At 47.9% G+C, this 19,057-nt stretch overlaps 1 protein-coding gene across 1 annotated transcript in view; it reads left to right on the top strand.

Moving 5' to 3' along the window:
* The window catches only part of GCN1 (GCN1 activator of EIF2AK4), a 60,786-nt gene that overhangs the window by 25,921 nt on the left and 15,808 nt on the right, over positions 1-19,057 (top strand). Inside the window, exons 27-45 of the mRNA XM_083716696.1 lie at positions 92-172; positions 878-1,021; positions 1,346-1,473; positions 1,817-2,006; positions 4,560-4,630; positions 5,474-5,639; positions 5,775-5,969; positions 6,442-6,688; positions 8,373-8,494; positions 9,228-9,342; positions 9,802-9,981; positions 10,729-10,949; positions 12,188-12,256; positions 12,351-12,489; positions 13,612-13,808; positions 13,984-14,126; positions 14,979-15,096; positions 16,422-16,637; positions 17,797-17,961. Of these exons, the coding sequence (XP_083572822.1) occupies positions 92-172; positions 878-1,021; positions 1,346-1,473; positions 1,817-2,006; positions 4,560-4,630; positions 5,474-5,639; positions 5,775-5,969; positions 6,442-6,688; positions 8,373-8,494; positions 9,228-9,342; positions 9,802-9,981; positions 10,729-10,949; positions 12,188-12,256; positions 12,351-12,489; positions 13,612-13,808; positions 13,984-14,126; positions 14,979-15,096; positions 16,422-16,637; positions 17,797-17,961 (2,907 nt within the window). The remainder of the gene's footprint in view (positions 1-91; positions 173-877; positions 1,022-1,345; positions 1,474-1,816; positions 2,007-4,559; positions 4,631-5,473; positions 5,640-5,774; positions 5,970-6,441; positions 6,689-8,372; positions 8,495-9,227; positions 9,343-9,801; positions 9,982-10,728; positions 10,950-12,187; positions 12,257-12,350; positions 12,490-13,611; positions 13,809-13,983; positions 14,127-14,978; positions 15,097-16,421; positions 16,638-17,796; positions 17,962-19,057) is intronic.

Genomic DNA, 19,057 nt, shown 5'->3' with positions numbered 1-19,057 from the left:
ATTATTCATTGTTGGTTGGGCAGTTGCCTTTTTTAAAATGACAAGTGTTTGCGTTTCTCTTTTGCCCCTCTTTCCCCCGGTCACCTGTCAGAACGGACCCGAGTTACTGCCTCGCACAGAGATGCTGCGGCTCCTGAGTAAAGTGATCGGGACAGGCTCTCCACGCTTACAGGTGAGCTGGCCACCCAGCAATAGCTCGCAGACCAGATGCAGAGCCCCCGTAGCTCCTTTTATCTGGTCTTTGTTGGCCCTGTTAAACCTGTTTTCAGCTCCCACACTTCTAATGTTAGCTGTCTTCCGGGTTTTCTGTACAGTGCCCATATTAATATGTTATGCAGTGCCTGAGTACATGTGAGCCAGTGTTTCACAGTGGTTAGAGTGCTGGATGGGGATTTGGGAGACGGGTTCAAATCCTCACTTGGCCATGAGGCTCACTGTCTCTGAGCCCTAACCTATCTCACAGGGTTATTGTGGGGATAAAATTGAGAGGGGAAGAACTATGGATGCCACCTTGAACTTCTTGGAGGAAAGATGGTTTATAAATGCAATTGATTGATTTACTCATGGATTTTCCAGTTTGGTGCCATTAATGAGATTATATTTAGGTGTCTGCTGAAAACATTTGTGCTTTCCCTTGAGGGTGCAACCCGGCCATTCATGGAATATCAATTTTATATCTGATGAAACTGCTTTGTTGTTGTTTTGGTTTGTATGGATGGTTCCATGGTTTTTAGTTGGTTGAATCAGTTTTTATTTCTTTCAGAGTGTCTTTTAATGTTCTTTTTGTACCCCTTTGGTGGCTTTGTGCCTATGAATTTGTAAGGCAACAATTATATTCCTTCGCTGTCTGATTTTAAGCTCTCCTGCCTCTTGTCAGGTCTTGGCGTCCAACGCCCTGACCGCCCTGTGTGCCAGCAGCAGTGGAGAGGATGGCTGTGCCTATGCAGAACAGGAAGAAGTGGATGTGTTACTCCAAGCCCTTCAGTCCCCGTGCATGAATGTCCGAGATGCAGCCCTCCGGGTCAGTTGGGATCTTTTTCCAGCCAGCACAGGGGAAGAGATGGGTGGGACGGTTGGCTTCCCATCCACCACTGGAGGAAGATAAGTTTGTAGAGCTGTGTTAGGGAATCCCAGGCCTGGGGGTCTAATGTGGCCCTCTGGGCCTTCATGCCTGGCCCTCGGAATGCAGCACGCCCTCCCAATCTTGCTGCAAGCGTGTGCCTGCAAAATAATACCTGAACAGCCTTAATGCATGCTGGAAAGGGGACGTCACTTCTCATTGCAGTTTTGGAAAACAGGGAGGTTGGGCAGGAAGGCTTTCTACTTGTCCTGTTCTGATCTTCAGGGCTTGATGGAGCTGCAGTTGGTGCTGCCAACACCAGACAGCGATGAGAAGAATGGGATGAACCTTCTACGCCGTCTCTGGGTGGTGAATTTTGACAAGGAAGAAGCAATCAGGACGCTGGCCCAGAGGTGAGAATTTGCTGTTCCACCAAAGAGATGCCCCCCCCTTTTTTTTTTGCACCAGATGCACATTGCAGATGATGCTTCTCCGCCGGGACCTGAGGAAGTGCTTTGACCAATGGACATAGGAAGCTGCCCCTGCAGAGTATTGCCTAACAAGTGGAACCTCCTAAGTCTTGCCAGGGCCTAACAATTCTTGGCCCACCTTGACGCACAGGCAGGCTTTTTCAGTGGTCGCAGCTTGGTTGTGGAATGCGCTACCTGCTGAAAACTCCCCTTGTCACTGCCTGATATGAGACCGGGGTGGATCTTTGATACCCGGAGGATGACCTTTGGCTTTCGTCTCTTATAGGCTTTGGGAGTCGATGGGTCTGGAGTTGCAGCCTGACATCTGTTCGGTCCTCATTAAAGATGTCATACACTACGAGGAAGCCGTGCGCCAGGCTGGGGCCGAGGCGCTTTCCAAGAGCGTTGAGCAGTATCGGAGCCAGACGAGGGACGTCATGACCAAACTGATGGAGATCTATCAGGAGAAACTCTATGTAAGCCATTCGTGAGGAGGGACTGGGGGGAGGTCTAGAGCAAGAGTGGGGGGAGGCTCTGGCACTGAGACCTCTAGGTGTCTGTGTATCCAGTCCTCGGGACCCTCCCTAGGCCACACCTCTCCTCTTCCCAAACTACATTCCTGTGTACTATCCTTGCGTGCTTTCACCTGGCATCAATGTAGCAGTAGTAGTGGTGGTGGTATTTATTTTTTCTTTCATTCATTCATTCATTCCCTGCCCATCTGGCTGGGTTTCCCTAGCCACTCTGGGCAGCTCTCAACAGAACACAGTGGTGCCCCGCAAGACGAATGCCTCGCAAGATGAAAAACCCGCAAGACGAAAGGGTTTTCCGTTTTTCGAGGCGCTTTGCAAGACAAATTTCCCTATGGGCTTGCTTCGCAAGAAGAAAGCCCATAGGGAAATCTCCGGGGACCTCTTTTAAATGCTGGCGGCGGGGAGCAAAGCCTTTCCCCCCCCTCCGGCCTTCAGAAGAGGTCCAGGAAGGCCGGCGGGGGCCGAAAGGCTTTGCTCCCCACCGCCAGCATTTTAAAAGCGGTCCGGGATAGCAGGGAAGCGCTTCCCGCTATCCCGGACGGCTTTTGAAGGCAGGCGGGGTGGAGCAAAGACTTTTGCCCCCCGCCGGCCTTCAGAAGAGGTCCTGGACCTCTTCTGAAGGCCGGCGGGGGGCAAAAGTCTTTGCTCCCCCCTGCCTGCCTTCCCGGGAGAGCGGAGAAACGCAGCGCTTTCTCCGCTATCCCGGACGGCTTTTGAAGGCAGGCGGGGGGGGAGCAAAGACTTTCGCCCCCTGCCGGCCTTCAGAAGAAGTCCTGGACCTCTTCTGAAGGCTGGCGGGGGGCGAAAGTCTTTGCTCCCCCCTGCCTGCCTTCCCGGGGGCTTTAAAATCGCCCCGGGACAGCGGAGAAGTCCGCTGTCCGGGGCGATCTTAAAATGCTGGCGGGCGGCAGCGCTGCCGCCCGCCAGCATTTTAAAAAACCCCGGGACAGCGGAGAAGTCCTCTGCTGTCCCGGGGTTTTTTAAAATGCTGGGGGTGGGTAGAAAAGCCCTTGTCCCCCCCCCCCCAGCCTTCAGAAGAGGTCGGGGGACAGACTGTCCCCGGACCTGGTCTGAAGGCGGTTTCCATAGGAACGCATTGATTGATTTTCAATGCATTCCTATGGGAAACCGTGCTTCGCAAGACGAAAAACTCGCAAGACGAAAAAACTTGCGGAACGAATTAATTTTGTCTTGCGAGGCACCACTGTATTAAAAACACGATAAAACATCAGACCTTAAAAACTTCCCTAAACAGGGCTGCCTTCAGATGTCTTCTAAAAGTCAGATAGTTGTTTATTTCCTTGACATCTGGTGGGAGGGCGTTCCACAGGGCGGGCACCACCACCGAGAAGGCCCTCCGTCTGGTTCCCTGTAAGCTCACTTCTCACAGTGAGGGAACTGCCAGAAGGCCCTCGGAGCTGGACCTCAGTGTTCAGGCTGAACGATGGGGGTGGAGACGCTCCTTCAGGTATGCTGGGCTGAGGCCGTTTAGGGCTTTAAAGATCAGCACCAACGCTTTGAATTGTGCTCGGAAACATACTGGGAGCCAATGTAGGTCTTATAGGCCCTTCAGTGTCCTCGTTCTGTGATAATGAGGATAAGAAGAGCCTGCTGGGTCAGGCCAAAGGTCCACCTAGTCAAGCATCCACTGGCCAATCAGATGCCCCAATGGGACAGCTCTCCTGACACGGTTACCTGACAAATGATGACCATAAAGCAATATACAGTGGTGCCTCGCAAGACAAAATTAATCCGTTCCGCGAGTCTCTTCGTCTTGTGGTTTTTTCGTCTTGCGAAGCACGGCTATTAGCGGCTTAGCGGCTTAGAAAAAGGAGGGGGAAAGGGAAAAAACTCGCAAGAACTCAGAATTCAGAAGATCTGAATCTTCACCCGACCAGTGGGAAGCCAGGTAATCCTTACTTAAGCAAGCCCATAGGGAAATTCATCTTGCGAAGCACCTCAAAAGATGGAAAACTCTTTTGTCTAGCGAGTTTTTCGTCTTGCGAGGCATTCATCTTGCGGGGCACCACTGTAGTAGTTCAAGCACCAGGTATGGGGAGAGCAATACTGTTTAAAGCATTGTGGAATAAAGCACAAGAGAACACAGCAAGAGCCTGGCTGCTGGATCATATGCCCATCCAGTCTAGCATCCTGTTCTCCCAGTGGCCAACCAGATGCCCCAATGGGAAGCCTGCAAGCAGGATCCAATCACAACAGCGCTCTCCCCACTTGTGATTCCCATCACCCAGTACTCAAGAGGTGTGCTGCCCTTGACACCATGGCTGGTAGCTCTTGAGTCAGAGTCCAGCCACGTCTACAGGGCCACAGGTTCCCCACGCCCTGGTCTTACAGAGAAACTTATGTCTAGCATGGTGTGCTTCTGTCCCTGCCCCCTCCCTCCCTCTTATTTATTTTGCACCTGGATTTTGACCGTGTTCAGCTTTTATAAGCTCCTTTGCTGGGTTTTCTGACGGAATGCCTGTTTCTCTTGAACAGAGGCCTCCACCGGTTTTGGATGCTCTGGGACGTGTGATATCTGAATCTCCACCCGACCAGTGGGAAGCCAGGTAATCCTTACTTAAATTAAAATTCTGACTCTCTCTATCCAGCTGAGGTGCTTCAGCCCTCTGGCGTTATAAGGCGAGATGTAAATGTAATAGTTTGAATCAGGGTTTCCCAAACTTGCATCTCTGGCTGTTTTTTGACTACCACTCCCAGCATCCCTGACCTGGTAGCTAGTAGAGCTGGGCAATATCTGGTTTTCAACATCGCGATATATCACCAGCTAAGCATCATGATATACTGATACAGCACGGTGTCTGAAATAAAGATGAGGCTATGTAGAAGTATTGGTAGGCTTCACGGTTTTTCCTACATTGTGATTTTTGCATAGTACTAGCTGCTGCTTCTTTGGCGATCACTAGTAGCCGAGTAAGATTGTCTTCCATAAACACGGTTTTAACAATGAGTCCATAAGTGACTGTGGAGGCCAATTCTGGATCCACACGTCCTTCCACAGTGGGGACATTGGTTTCCGGGCAGGAGCTGGTCACGGTGTGGATTTGCCAAGCATGCCTTCCTCCTAGCACGATCATAGCTATATATATATATACACACACAACATCATATTGCCAGGTGAAAAATTATGAAACCAATATCACAATAGGGACTTCAAACTGGTTTTGGACGAAATATTGATATATTGCCCAGCCCTAAACCCTGGTTTAAAAGCATAGGAACACAAGAAGCCTCCATGAGTCAGTCTGTCTAGCTCAGTACTGACTTAACTGCCTCTCCAGGTTTAAGGCAGGAGATATTCCCAGCCCTACCTGGAAATACCTGGGACCTTCATGCTGCTCTGCCACTGAACCATGGCCCTTCGAACCATAGCTACCATGTTACCTTTATAGGTGTGGCATTGCGTTGGCCCTGAACAAGCTCTCGGAGCACCTGGACAGTTCGCAGGTGAAGCCTCTCTTCCAGTTCTTTGTACCGGATGCCCTTAACGACCGCAACCCTGAAGTCCGGAAGTGCATGCTGGACGCAGCCCTCTCGGCGCTCAATACCCATGGCAAGGTAGGCATTAAGATACATCGAAAGGAAACAGCCTTATATTGACTCGGTCTTTTGGTTCATCTAGCTCACCATTGCGTCCAGGTCTTTGAAATCACGGTTGATGCTATTGTGTGTGTGTGTCCTACGGCTTTTCAGGACAGTGTCAACTCCCTGCTGCCCGTGTTCGAGGAGTTCCTGAAGGACGCGCCAAACGATGCCAGCTATGATGCCGTCCGCCAGAGTGTCGTCATTCTGATGGGCTCCCTGGCCAAACATTTGGACAAAAGCGATCCGAAAGTCAAGCCAATCGTTGCCAAACTGATAGCAGCCCTTTCCACTCCATCCCAACAGGTAAGCTCTTTCTCTTTTCCTTGCCACTTTTGCGGAGACGGAAGCAGGGTAGGAGATTTTTTGGGGGGCGGGTTCGAGACACTGAGAAGAGATCTCTGAACCAGTTTTTGCATTTTAGGTTCGTTTTGACTCTTTTGGTAGTTTGGTTAATGCAGTAGACCCAGGCAGTCCACCAGGGGGCAGTGGCATACCGCGAGAAACAAATCAATTAAACACGCAGCTGCTGGGAATAGAATGGTGCTTAAATATACTGTGAAATTTGAATATTATCGCTTCCCTTTTTGCTTCATTGCAGTGTTATTTTGTCCAAACTGAGGTTGACGTTAATTGGTTTCGCATTGCAACCCCAGAGTCGCCTTTGCCTGGACTTAACCGTCCAGGGGTCCTTTACCTTTTATCAAATTCACTTTCTATGACTGGGCCCAGGGTAACTTTTGCTTGAATTGCATTCTTGTCACGGTGATCCCTGTAGGTCCAGGAGTCCGTGGCCAGCTGCTTGCCACCCCTGGTGCCTGCCATCAAGGAGGATGCAGGAGGGATGATTCAGAAGCTACTGCAGCTGCTGCTGGAGTCCGATAAGTACGCCGAACGGAAAGGAGCCGCTTATGGGCTGGCTGGCCTGGTGAAAGGCTTGGGCATCCTCTCCCTGAAACAGCAGGAAATGATGGCCACGCTAACAGATGCCATCCAGGACAAGAAGAACTTCCGGCGGCGAGAAGGTGAATTGATTGGCAGATTCTCCCCCTGTTCTCCCCATCTTAACTTATTTAGGACTTCTGCCCTTGGTGTGGGTGGGTGTTTCGCTTGCTTGGAACCTCACCCAATGTTCTCTGCTTGCTAGATGACGGGCTCTTGTGCTAAGGGACATGCAATTTTTTCCCCTTTTTATTTATGTATGTATGTATGTTACATATGCATACATTGTCATATTACATTACAGGGCTTATTATAATAGAATTTCCAACATGTATACAAAGTTTATATACAAAATTTATATACCAAAAAAAGGAAAAACAAAGACACAAAACTATTCCAAAATAGTATTTGTACCAGCACTACGGACTTCCTGTCAAATCTCGTCGTATATTCCTTTTTTTTACAAGTGAATGTACTCTTATTATTGTATGTTTCTTTACATTTTATCTAATACATTCCTATATCAATATGTACCCTTGATCTTGTTTCTCAACTCAATTTTTCTCCAACGGTGATCGAATGCTAGCATAGATAGCGTACCTTTACTATATTTTTGAACATTCATCTTATATCTATCCCATTTTTTTCATAAATTTTTGTTTTGAATTGCTTCTCAGGCTATTTGTCAACTGCGCCATTTCAGCAAATTCTTGTAGTTTATTATTTTCAGCAAATTCTTGTAGTTTATTAGGGACATGCAAATTTTAATGTTTTGCAACGGGGATCTGGTAGAACAGTTCCGCTGGTGGGAACTGGTTGCACAACAGATTTCACAGTCTTATCGCATGACAAAGTTGCCGGTGGCCTGACGCCTTCTCTTGTGCAAAAAAAATGTTCCATTGGCACAAAACAACACTCACGGCTCACACCGAAGGAGAAACTATGAAGCTAAGGTCCAAAGCCTTGATAGATAATCCACTTTGGACGAAGACAGGAAACGGGCTGAGTGAGGACAGGAAGCAGCTGCATACTTCTCAACTCTGAACATTTACTGCCTTGGAAACCAGGCGGCGATATTCACCCGTGTGACAGCCTGACATGCGTCAAAACCACCTTTCAGACAAGACCAGGGGTCCATTCCGTTGGTGCAAAACCTTTTGCCAGAAGAACAACTGTACTGCTAAGCAGCTTTAACTCAGCACTGCATTGGATACAGCCCTTAGTTCAGACCGAGGGGGTCCCGGTGCAGTCTTGGCCTGAACTAAAAACAAACCCCTGTGTTACAATAAGAACCAATCACAACAATACAAACACAACACGTGGGCTAATAGTAGAGTATATATAATAGAATAATGAAAAAACTTAAATTACAGGAATAAGCCAATCAAAGTTCACAATTACAATACAGTGGTACCTCGGGTTAAGTACTTAATTCGTCCTGGAGGTCTGTACTTAACCTGAAACTGTTCTTAACCTGAAGCACCACTTTAGCTAATGGGGCCTCCCACTGCCGCCGCACCGCCGGAGCATGATTTCTGTTCTCATCCTGAAGCAAAGTTCTTAACCTGAAGCACTATTTCTGGGTTAGCTGAGTCTGTAACCTGAAGCGTATGTAACCTGAAGCGAATGTAACCCAAGGTACCACTGTGCAGCAGAGTGGTAGCGAGGAACGTCAAGCCGTGTGTTCAGAACAGATGTCTAAGGACAGAGCCTCGCTTGCCAGTCTGCCCCTTGCCCTGACAAAAGCCTTGTTTGCCTCCCATTTAGGGGCCTTGTTTGCCTTTGAGATGCTCTGCAGCATGCTTGGGAAGCTCTTTGAGCCTTACGTGGTCCATGTCTTGCCCCACCTGCTGCTTTGCTTCGGAGACGGGAATCAGTACGTCCGAGAGGTAAGAAGTGCCTGGTGTTCCCAGGGCAGTAGGTTAAGGACGGAAGAAGCAGTGGGCTGCTGGATTAGGCCAAAGACACCCACCCACCCCCTGCCCAGGTCCAGCACCCTATTCCCTACGGTGGCAGTAGCCACCTTACTGCATAAGAACATAAGAAGCACCTGGCTGCAGGATCAGGGTACTTTCTTCCAGCATCTTGTTAACACACTGTCCAACCAGATGCTGCTGGACATAATAATCTCTTAATTAGCATACATACGCAGTAAACACCCAAGAAGGAATTCCTTAAAACTAGGTGAAAATCAGATAAGAGTGCAACTGTATAGCACAAGCATAACACCTTTAAAAACATTATGTGGGTCCTGGCTGGAGACAGAGAAACTCGCTCCAGTCTGCTATTGCTGATGAGTGTAAAAATGCATGACAAATAATTGTATGGTGATTCCCTTGGCCCAGGGGCAGCCAGTGCTGTGTCCTCCGGATTTTAATGGACTCCAAATCCCATCAGCCCCAGCCAGCATGGCTGGTGGACAGGAATGATGGGAGTTGTAGTTCAACATCACCTGGAAGGCACCGCAGTGGCTACCTCACCTTAGATTTAGTTTTCTGGTGCTCCCACACCTGCACACACAGTTCATTGCTGGAGTTGAGAGTGATCCTCTATAATGTTTGGCTGCTGGATCTCGATGTGGGTTTGAGGCCAGTTGTGATTTCTCCGTTTCCTTCCTTTGAGGCCGCAGACGATTGCGCCAAGGCCGTGATGAGTAACCTGAGTGCCCACGGGGTGAAGCTGGTACTGCCTTCGTTGCTGGCTGCGCTTGAGGAGGAGTCTTGGAGAACCAAAGCTGGTAAGAACTTGGGACTGGGTTCCTTTTTCATTTAAGGGAAGGGAGGCTGACTCACAGCTTTTGGAATGGCTGTAGCTCCTTTGTTCTTGTGGGAAGATTATACCAGCGTTGCCTTATTTTGCTCAGGTATTATTCTCCTAACTAGGTAGGATCTTTACAGCTTTTGGGAAACCTTAGGCTCTCAAAGTTTATTGTTTAAGTAGTCGTAGCAGGGTCCACTGAGGATGAAATTTAGTCTCTGTTGATCGCTGTTTATCTTAGCTGTCCAAAAACTTTTGAAGCTGCATGCTTGACTGCGGCTATAATCCTCTGTGCACTTAATTTTGGGGAGGAAGTTCCCATTGAGCTTGGTGGATATGACTTCCTAGTAAGGCTGCTCTGTAGACTGACTTCTAACTTTGCCTGTATCTATCTTTCTATCATTCCATCATTCCCTGCCTTCCTGCTCTTCCCCACCAGGGTCAGTGGAGCTGCTGGGTGCCATGGCTTACTGCGCCCCCAAACAACTCTCCTCCTGCTTGCCAAACATTGTGCCAAAACTCACCGAGGTGCTCACAGACTCCCACGTGAAGGTCCAGAAGGCTGGGCAGCAGGCGCTCCGGCAAATTGGGTCGGTTATCAGGAACCCCGAGATCTTGGGTAAGAGCTTGTAGTTTGTGTTTGTGTGTGTGCTAGCATCTTCCTCTTGAGGCGTGCAAGGTGGAACAAATGGGACCACATTGCAAATTAAAAATAAAGCACAATAAAACATGAGATTCAGGGAGCCAACCAGCTAACTCTACCCTACCCTATTCCAGGATACTCCATTCCCCCGCCTATTTCCTATTTTCTGCTCCAGATATATGGCGTTCCATGGTCCCTAAGCATACACAGTCCTCACTGGACCGTTTCAACAGGGGTTGCTCCTTTGGGATTCCCTGCCCCCATTTCCTCCTCCATAGTTCTGAAAATCGTGGGGTTCCTCCAGGCCTGCTGACATCTTCCTCTTGTTTCTCAGCCACCCCATTGTGTAGTACATAATGGCCTGGACTCTACTGAGTTTGCTGTTGGAGGGAGCAGGTAGACCCAAGCATGGAGGTTGGATGTATCAAAAGCTATTAATTATGGAGTCTGGATAGAACCTCCATGTACTGAAGCAGTATACCTCTGAATACCAGCTGCTGGCCTCTGTCCAGAATGGAACAGGACTTTATAGACATCTAATGAAGCCTTGAATCTAGCCAGGTCGAAAAGAGGCAGCTGGTGCATCACTTTCAACAGAGGCATGACAGGTTGTTGCCAGCAGCATTTTGCATATGGGTTACCAAAATACAGACTGTTGTCTATCAGCTGGCTCTTTGCTCTGATCCTGACCATGTCCTCCTCCTTTTCTTCCCCTCCATACAGCGATCGCGCCTGTCCTCTTGGATGCCTTGACAGACCCATCCAGAAAGACGCAGAAGTGCCTGCAGACCCTGCTGGACACCAAATTTGTCCATTTCATTGACGCCCCTTCACTGGCTCTCATCATGCCCATTGTCCAGAGGGCTTTCCAGGATCGCTCCACGGACACGAGGAAAATGGCTGCCCAGATCATCGGCAACATGTACTCTTTGACAGATCAGAAGGTGAGCTGGAGAGAGGCTTCAGAGCCAGGGGTGGGAGCCTTTTTTCGGCTCGAGGGCCACATTATCTTCTGCGGGGGCCACATGCCATTGGTAGGTGGGACCAGACTCAAAAGGAGGTGGAGCAAGGAATGTAAATTTTACCTTCGTACCCCAGGCTAGTTTCTACACACATGCCTCTCTCTGTCCTCCCATCTGGACAAACAAGTGCCATTGTTGCAGGTCAAAGACACATCTCAGCCAGGCAAAAACATGCAATAGATTCAGGGTATGAGACTGACAGCCAGAGGCAAGATGAGTTCTGCAACTCCTGACATCCATTTATCTCCTATGTGAGATGCAACGATCAATCAAGGCAACCTCTCCAGACCCACAGAAGCACCTGGAGACTTACTGGACTTGAATTGTTCATATGCATCATAAACTTGTTCAGAGTAGTGGTACCAGCCTTAAGCTGCAGTTAGGACTCTTTTTAAGAAATGACAGACCAGCTGCTATTGTTGTTGCTGCCTCTTGTCATTTAAATTATGTATATGAAAAAGCAATGATAGATAGATAGATAGAGAGGTAGGTAGGTAGATAGAGAGGTAGGTAGGTAAGTAGGTAGATAGATAGATAGATAGATAGATAGATAGATAGATAGATAGATAGATAGATACATACATACATACATACATACATACATACATACATACAGAGGCAGATAGCCAGTGGTTTTTCTGGGGGGATGCAAGTGTACGCATACCCCTAAACATTTTGTGAATCTAAGTTTGGCCTCACAGAGTTTGGCCTCATGAGTAGGAAAATGAGAGTACCCTTAAACATATTTTTTTTAAGAAAAAAAAAGCACTGCAGATAGCTATAGATTTAAATAAAATACACGGGGTGGATCATGACTGGTGAGAAGTGCATCCTGGGTAGGGTTCCGTGGGCCAGATAGAAAGGCCTGGAGGGCCACATGTGGCCCCTGGATCTGTTGTCCCCCATCCCTACAGGAACTGCAGCAGATCCACATGTGTAGAAATGGTTCCCCGAGGACAGAGCCTCTGCAGGCCATGACTTTGCTGTTTGTTGCCCTCCCAGCTGTGTTTGGAGAGGGACTGGATGCTAAGCAAAAAACAGGGTGCACGTGGTATCTGCACTCTTTGCCATCGGCACCCTTCCAAGGTCCACATGCACTGATCCCAAAATCCCAATTGTGATGTTCATCCCACTTAACCTGTCCCCCTTCTCCATTTCAGGATCTGGCTCCTTATCTGCCCAGTGTGACCCCAGGTCTGAAGGCCTCTTTGCTGGACCCGGTGCCTGAGGTACGCCGTCTCTGTGCAGTTCCTTCATTAGGTGGCCTTTTCCTCCTCACCTTTTCCTCCCAGTTTCCCACAATCCTTTCCTTTGGACTCTCAGGTGCGCACGGTATCCGCGAAGGCGCTGGGAGCCATGGTGAAGGGGATGGGCGAGTCTTGCTTCGAGGACCTGCTGCCTTGGCTGATGGAGACCCTGACATATGAGCAGAGTTCGGTGGATCGCTCTGGGGCCGCCCAAGGCAAGGACAGCAGGCTTTTTCCTGGCGTTTGATAAAAAGAATGGATTTGGCTGCAAGGGAGTTGGGGGCAGGTTGCCTGCTCAGCTCACCAGCATGTTGGGCAGCCTCAGGCAAAGTTATTTACTTATTATAGAAGAGAGCCGTTGCGGTGGTGTGGTTAGATAAGAATCTTGGACCAGGACCCGAGAGAAAAGGATTCAAAGGTGGGTTGTGCTAAGAGGCCGTGTCCGGCCGCCAAGGTTGCCCAGTGAGCTTCACAGCTGCCAAGTGGAGATTTTGAACACGGGTCCCTTCCAGGTCCTAGTCCGACACTTTCGCTTGTACAGTGGTACCTCAGGTTACATGTGCTTCAGGTTACATACGCTTCAGGTTACAGACTCCGCTAACCCAGAAAAGGTGCTTCAGATTAAGAACTTTGCTTCAGGATGAGAACAGAAATCGTGCTCCAGCGGTGCAGCGGCAGCAGGAGGCCCCATTAGCTAAAGTGGTGCTTCAGGTTAAGAACAGTTTCAGGTTAAGAACGGAGCTCCAGAACGAATTAAGTACTTAACCCGAGGTACCACTGTACAACCACACCAGCTTTCAAGTTACTCTCTGCCCCGTCGCACCATTTTGCAAGATCAGGTTTCTAAACGGCTTACCTCGCAAAGTTGTTGTGAACGTCGAAAATCTGGGAAGCTGCTTTATATGCTGAGAGAGACTTATTTGTCAATGTAGATTCTGTGCCAATATGCGCTCAGCCATTTTGCTGTGGCTCTTCACCCACAAGAGACAGGGTTTACCTCACCAAGGCATTTCAGATTCTGCTATTCCTGGGCATGGGTGGGGCAGGAAGCTGTATACATCATTGAAGTCACTGATTCAGCAAATCCTTGGAGGCTCTGGGATTTTACCAGAGGCTGCCCACACATTGTTTGATGCCATTTTCACAAACATATGGGCTCGCTATTTGCTTTGTCTATTAAACCCAGAAAAGTAAGAGAGTCTCAGAAGGCTGTTCTGAACCCAGTGGCACATTCGGCATTTCTATGGGAAATATATGAGAAATATACCTTTTGTGGGTATACACACCTGTGAGATCCTGAGCAAGAGAGTTACACCAAAACACACCATCTTTTCCAGGTCTGGCTGAAGTCATGGCTGGCTTAGGAGTGGAGAAGCTGGAGAAACTTATGCCAGAAATCGTGGCTACAGCAAGCAAAGTGGACATCGCCCCCCATGTCCGGGACGGTTACATCATGATGTTCAACTACCTGCCCATCACCTTTGGGGATAAGTTCACACCTTATGTTGGGCCCATCATACCTTGCATCCTTAAGGTAGGGTTTTCGGGGCAGGTTTTTGATCCTTCCATCCAGAAGGGACGGAGGCTTGAATTCAAGTCATGAGAATGGAGGAGCCTCCAAGTCTCTGACGGCTGGAGATCCCACTCTTAGCCGCTGTGCTGCGCCCACAAAACCAACCCTTGTTGGTAATTTGTACCCTCCTACTTAGGCGCTGGCAGACGAGAACGAGTTTGTGCGGGACACGGCTTTGCGTGCCGGGCAGAGGATTATAAGCATGTACGCAGAGACAGCCATTGCGCTCCTCTTGCCTCAGCTGGAGCAAGGCCTCTTCGATGACCTCTGGCGAATCAGGTTAGAGCCGACTTCCCATTCATGTGGCTTGTCACTTGCAGGGAATCTCACGGCCTAGGACCCGCGTACCTAAGGGACTGCCTCTCCCGGTATGCCCCACGGAGGACCTTAAGGTCCATAAATAGCAACACCCTAGAGGTCCCGGGCCCTAAGGAAGTCAGATTAGCCTCAAGCAGAGCCAGGGCCTTTTCAACATTGGCTCCGGCCTGGTGGAACGCTCTGTCTCATGAGACCAGGACCCTGCAGGATCTGATTTCTTTCCGCAGGGCCTGTAAGACAGAGTTGTTCCGCCTGGCCTTTGGCTTGGAGTCAATTTGATTCCCCCCCCCTCTTTCTTTTTTCCTTTTTCCTCCTGTGATGAGGCTGCATTTTCATGTTTTAATGTTGTATTTTAATTTTGTTTTTTAAGTTGTATTCATTCAACTTGTTTTTATTATTGGTTGTTAGCCGCCCTGAGCCCGGCCTTGGCTGGGGAGGGCAGGGTATAAATAAATTTTTTTATTATTATTATTTAGAATGGGGACAGAGAACCACATGCGCAGGGGACCAATGTGAGCCTCCAGTCCTCCCTCAGTGCCCTCAGGGCTCTCCAGAGGCCACACCCACACTCTGGTCCTGCTTTGCTGTTTCCTTATTTGTTCTTGCTCGAATGGGGTGTGTACATCTACCCTACTGTACAGAATTCACTCTCATGGCTGCACCTACTTTTGTTTCTGACCCTGCCCAGGGTCATGTGACTCCCAGAGGTTGTGCAGAAGGAAATGCTGCCCTCTGCTGAAAAATGCTTTCTCATTTGTGCTATACATCAATCTTGCCTTACCCGCCCTCTTTTTAAATTTATTTTTCAAACAGGTACAGCTCAGTTCAGCTACTCGGGGACCTCCTCTTCTATATTTCAGGAGTCACAGGGAAGATGACGACGGAGACGGCTTCTGAGGATGACAACTTTGGAACAGCCCAGTCTAACAAGGCGAGTGCTGGCTGCTTTGTGAACAAACAGCTGGAGTCCAGACTAGGCAAGATGGTGGATATTTGCAGTGTTAGAAACTCAGGTGTATAAGCCAAATGGCACCTTAAACTTAGGTTACGGTTGCCACAACAGAAGGTCTGTTCACCAGGGGGTTGCGCTAGATGACCCCTTTCTAATGTTACAAGTCTACATTTCTATAATTCTATTGTCTCGGCTACATTGCCTGACTGTAGCTTGCTCTTACAACAGTTCACTTGTCCCAGTGTGCAAGGAGGAGAAGCACACACAGTGGAAATGAAAATGGTATTAACTATGGACTAGGGCAGAGATTTTTAAACTGGTTGCCAACCCTGACGCCCAGAAATCTCAACGTGCAGTGGTACCTTGGTTTAATAACAGCTTAGCTTATGAACAACTTGGATTAAGAACATTGCAAACCCGGAAGTAGGTGTTTCGGTTTGTGAGCTTTGCCTTGGAAGCAGAACATGTTCAACTTCCTGTTGTGTGCGTTCCATTTGTAATTTGAGTCTTCATTGGTAGATCTCTCCACCCAAAAATTATTGCTTTCCCTTCTTTGGGGGTAGGGGATGTGAAGAGATGAACAATACGATTCGAGGTCTCCCAATGAATGCCTTCCCTAGTTTGGCCCTGTAGTATATTTCTTGCTAGTGCGAAACGTGGTGGGCTTTATCCAGAAATCCATGCATCTTATGTTGCTGTTGCTGCTCATTTGATTTCTTACCTGCCCTCCACCATGAGCTCCCAGGGCGCTGGTTAACAATATATATATATATATATATATATATATATATATATATATATATATATATATATATATAAATAAAAAGAATGGTTGAAGCAGTCATAAGAACAGTCATAAGTTTGCAGTCATAAGAACAGCCTGCTAGATCAGGGCCCAAGCAAGGCAGCATCCTGTTCTCACAGAGGACAACCAGAAGCCTTTTCTGGGAAAACCTGCAAACAGGACCAGAGCCCAAGAGCCCTCTCCCCTCCTGTGGTCTCCAGCAACTGGGATCCTGAAGTATTACAGCCTCCAACTGTAGGGGAAGGGCATAGCGGCCATTGATAGCCTTGCCCTCCAAGAGTTTGTCCAGTCCTCTTTTTAAGCCATCCAAATTAGTAGCCATCAGTTCTTCCTGCAGCAGTGAGTTCCATTGTTAAACTTTGTGCATACAAAGAACGCATACATTTTCAGTGTGCCTACTCTCAATGTGTCTAACCCTGGATGCAAACCGAAACTTGTTTTCTTGGCTGCACCCCTTTTTTAAAAAAATAAAAATAACACATTCTTTTTATTTTTCCAGGCAATCATTAACGCACTCGGAGTGGAGAGGAGGAACCGGGTGCTGGCGGGGCTGTACATGGGCCGCTCGGATACGCAGCTGGCCGTCCGCCAGGCATCCTTGCACGTTTGGAAAATTGTCGTCTCAAACACGCCTCGCACGCTCCGCGAGATTCTGCCAACACTCTTTGGCCTCCTCTTGGGATTCTTGGCCAGCACCTGTGCAGACAAGAGAACAGTTAAGTGTTTGGGCCAACCAACTTGACTCTGCCACTTTTCAGGTGTTAACAGAGTTTCGCTTTATGATTCTGCAACGCAGGGGTGCCAACTTGAATAAAATATTGTGGGGGCCCAGGTAAGCCCCGTCCCTCATAATCGACCACATGATGCAGTGCACACACACACACACACACAGAGAGAGAGAGAGGGAGAGAGAGAGAGAGAGAGAGAGAGAGAGAGAGAGAGACCATTTGAATAGGAATGTCCATCAACTTTGTGGTAGCCAAATTAAAGGTAGCCAAATTCTGTGTGATTGCCATAAAACTTAGGGAACAAGCTGTGCTATCATAGTGATTAAGGTTTTAAATGATAATTTTAGGTTATATGTTAATGACTAAGTTTTAATTTATATATTTTTAAACTGTTGCTATATCTGTATTGTCCCTGTTACACCTAATTGCAAATTCAAATGTATCCCTATCATGTTTTATGACTTCCTTGATATTGTATGGGGGCTGGAACTGGTCTGTGACCAAAATAATCAAATTCAAATCCCCCACTCTCTCATGGAGGGGTTGTTCCCTCTTTTCCTCTCTACCTTTTCCTCCACCTTTCTCCACGTCCTTAAAACTTGGAATGTGAGCTCCATGAGGCAGCGATCTGTTGCTACTCAGTCGATAGCAGATACCAACCTATCAGGTGGTCTGTTTCATGCAACATAGGAGTCTTGCCTTTGTTGTGGTGACACCGCCCTGTGGAAGCCATCTTGTTTAATATTATACAGGGGTCTCTCTTGTTTCCTTTCTGGCACCCACTGAAGACCTTCCTTCCCCAACACAACTTTTTAGGTAGAGATTTTTCAAAGCCTGCATCTGTATTGGAATCGTTTAGCAGATGCTTTAATTGTTTCAAACCCCCCTTCTGTCATCTCTCTCTTGTAAGATTAATTGTTTTATCACGTGTTTACTGCCCTGGGCTCCTTCGGGAGGAAGCGTGGGATAGAAACGTAATAATAATAATAATAATAATAATAATAATAATATTTGGAAAAGCATAATGGGACATTCACAGTGAATAAGAGTGGGGATAACCAGCCCTTCTAAGTATAGTTGTATCTGCTTCTTTTAAAACCTTGTGACTGGCTCTGTTTTGACACACCTAAAACTATTTCTCGGCAGATCGCAGCTCGCACGTTGGGGGACCTTGTCCGAAAGCTGGGGGAGAAGATTCTTCCAGAAATCATCCCCATTTTGGAGGAGGGTCTGAGGTCAGAGAAGAGCGACAAGAGGCAAGGAGTCTGCATTGGCCTGAGTGAGATCATGAAGTCCACCAGCAGAGATGCTGTAAGTTCTTATTCACAGCAGCGGTAACTTGGAACCTGGTGGGGTGGGCTGCTTTAGTTATTTATTTTAGTCGTCATTATTATTATGCTTTACATGGAAACCAAAACAAAAAAGGATGTAGTTAACTTAAGGAATGCCAGAAGATAGTAAATATCCAAAACCAAAATCAGACATGAAGCAGATTTAACATATTTAATCAAATTCAGAGTTCCAAGCAACAACTGCTCTAGTAAATTATGAAAAGATTCCGTTTTTCCACAAGGACGTTGTTATCTTCCTTCTCTGTTTATTAACCGTATTTCTAAGTTTACCATGTTCAAAACTTTAGTTATCCATTCTTTCATAGAACCTTTTCTCCTTTTCTTCCCATTTTGGCAGATAATAATTATTGAAGGAGTCAGGAAATGTATCAATTCCAATAGTGTAGTACTCTGGGGTTTTGGGTGGGTCAAAGACCCTCGGCTATTTCTGCAGCAAGGTCCCTGTCTCCAGCGTCAGTGGGCATGAAAGGAGAACTTTGTAGCCCCTGAGAAGTCTTTTCTCCCTTTGTGCTCATTGGAGCCGATCAGAGCGAAAGGAGGCAAACCAACCACTGAGGATGGGTTCCTAGGGTCCTCAGGGACCCTGAAAACACCAGGTGCTTGAGTTTCAAGGCAATTGTGTGCATGTGTGGCGCTGTGGTCTAAACCACTGAGCCTCTTGGACTTGCCGATCAGAAGGTTGGCAGTTCGAATCCCCGCAACGGGGTGAGTTCCCCTTGCACCGTCCCATCTTCTGCCAATCCAGCAGTTTGAAAGCACACCAGTGCAAGTAGATAAATAGGTAGCGCCGTGACGGGAAGGATAATGGCATTTCTGGCTGCTCTGGTTTCTGTCACAGTGTTCTTTTGCGCCAGAAGTGGTTTAGTCCTGCTGGCCACATGACCTGGAAAGCTGTCTGTGGACAAACACCGGCTCTCTTGGCCTGAAAGTGAGATGAGCACCACAACCTCATAGTTGCCTTTGACTGGACTTAACCATCCAGGGGTTCTTTTGTTAACCTCTTTCTATTATATACAATGGAACTTAACAGAAAACACAACTTTGCATAGGCTTCC

This window comes from Podarcis gaigeae, assembly GCF_964106915.1.
Source record: "Podarcis gaigeae genome assembly, chromosome: 16".
In the NCBI taxonomy this organism is placed as follows: Eukaryota; Metazoa; Chordata; class Lepidosauria; order Squamata; family Lacertidae; genus Podarcis; species Podarcis gaigeae.
The sequence above is the reverse complement of the archived record's forward strand: the minus strand, read 5'-3'. Positions and strand labels throughout refer to the sequence as shown.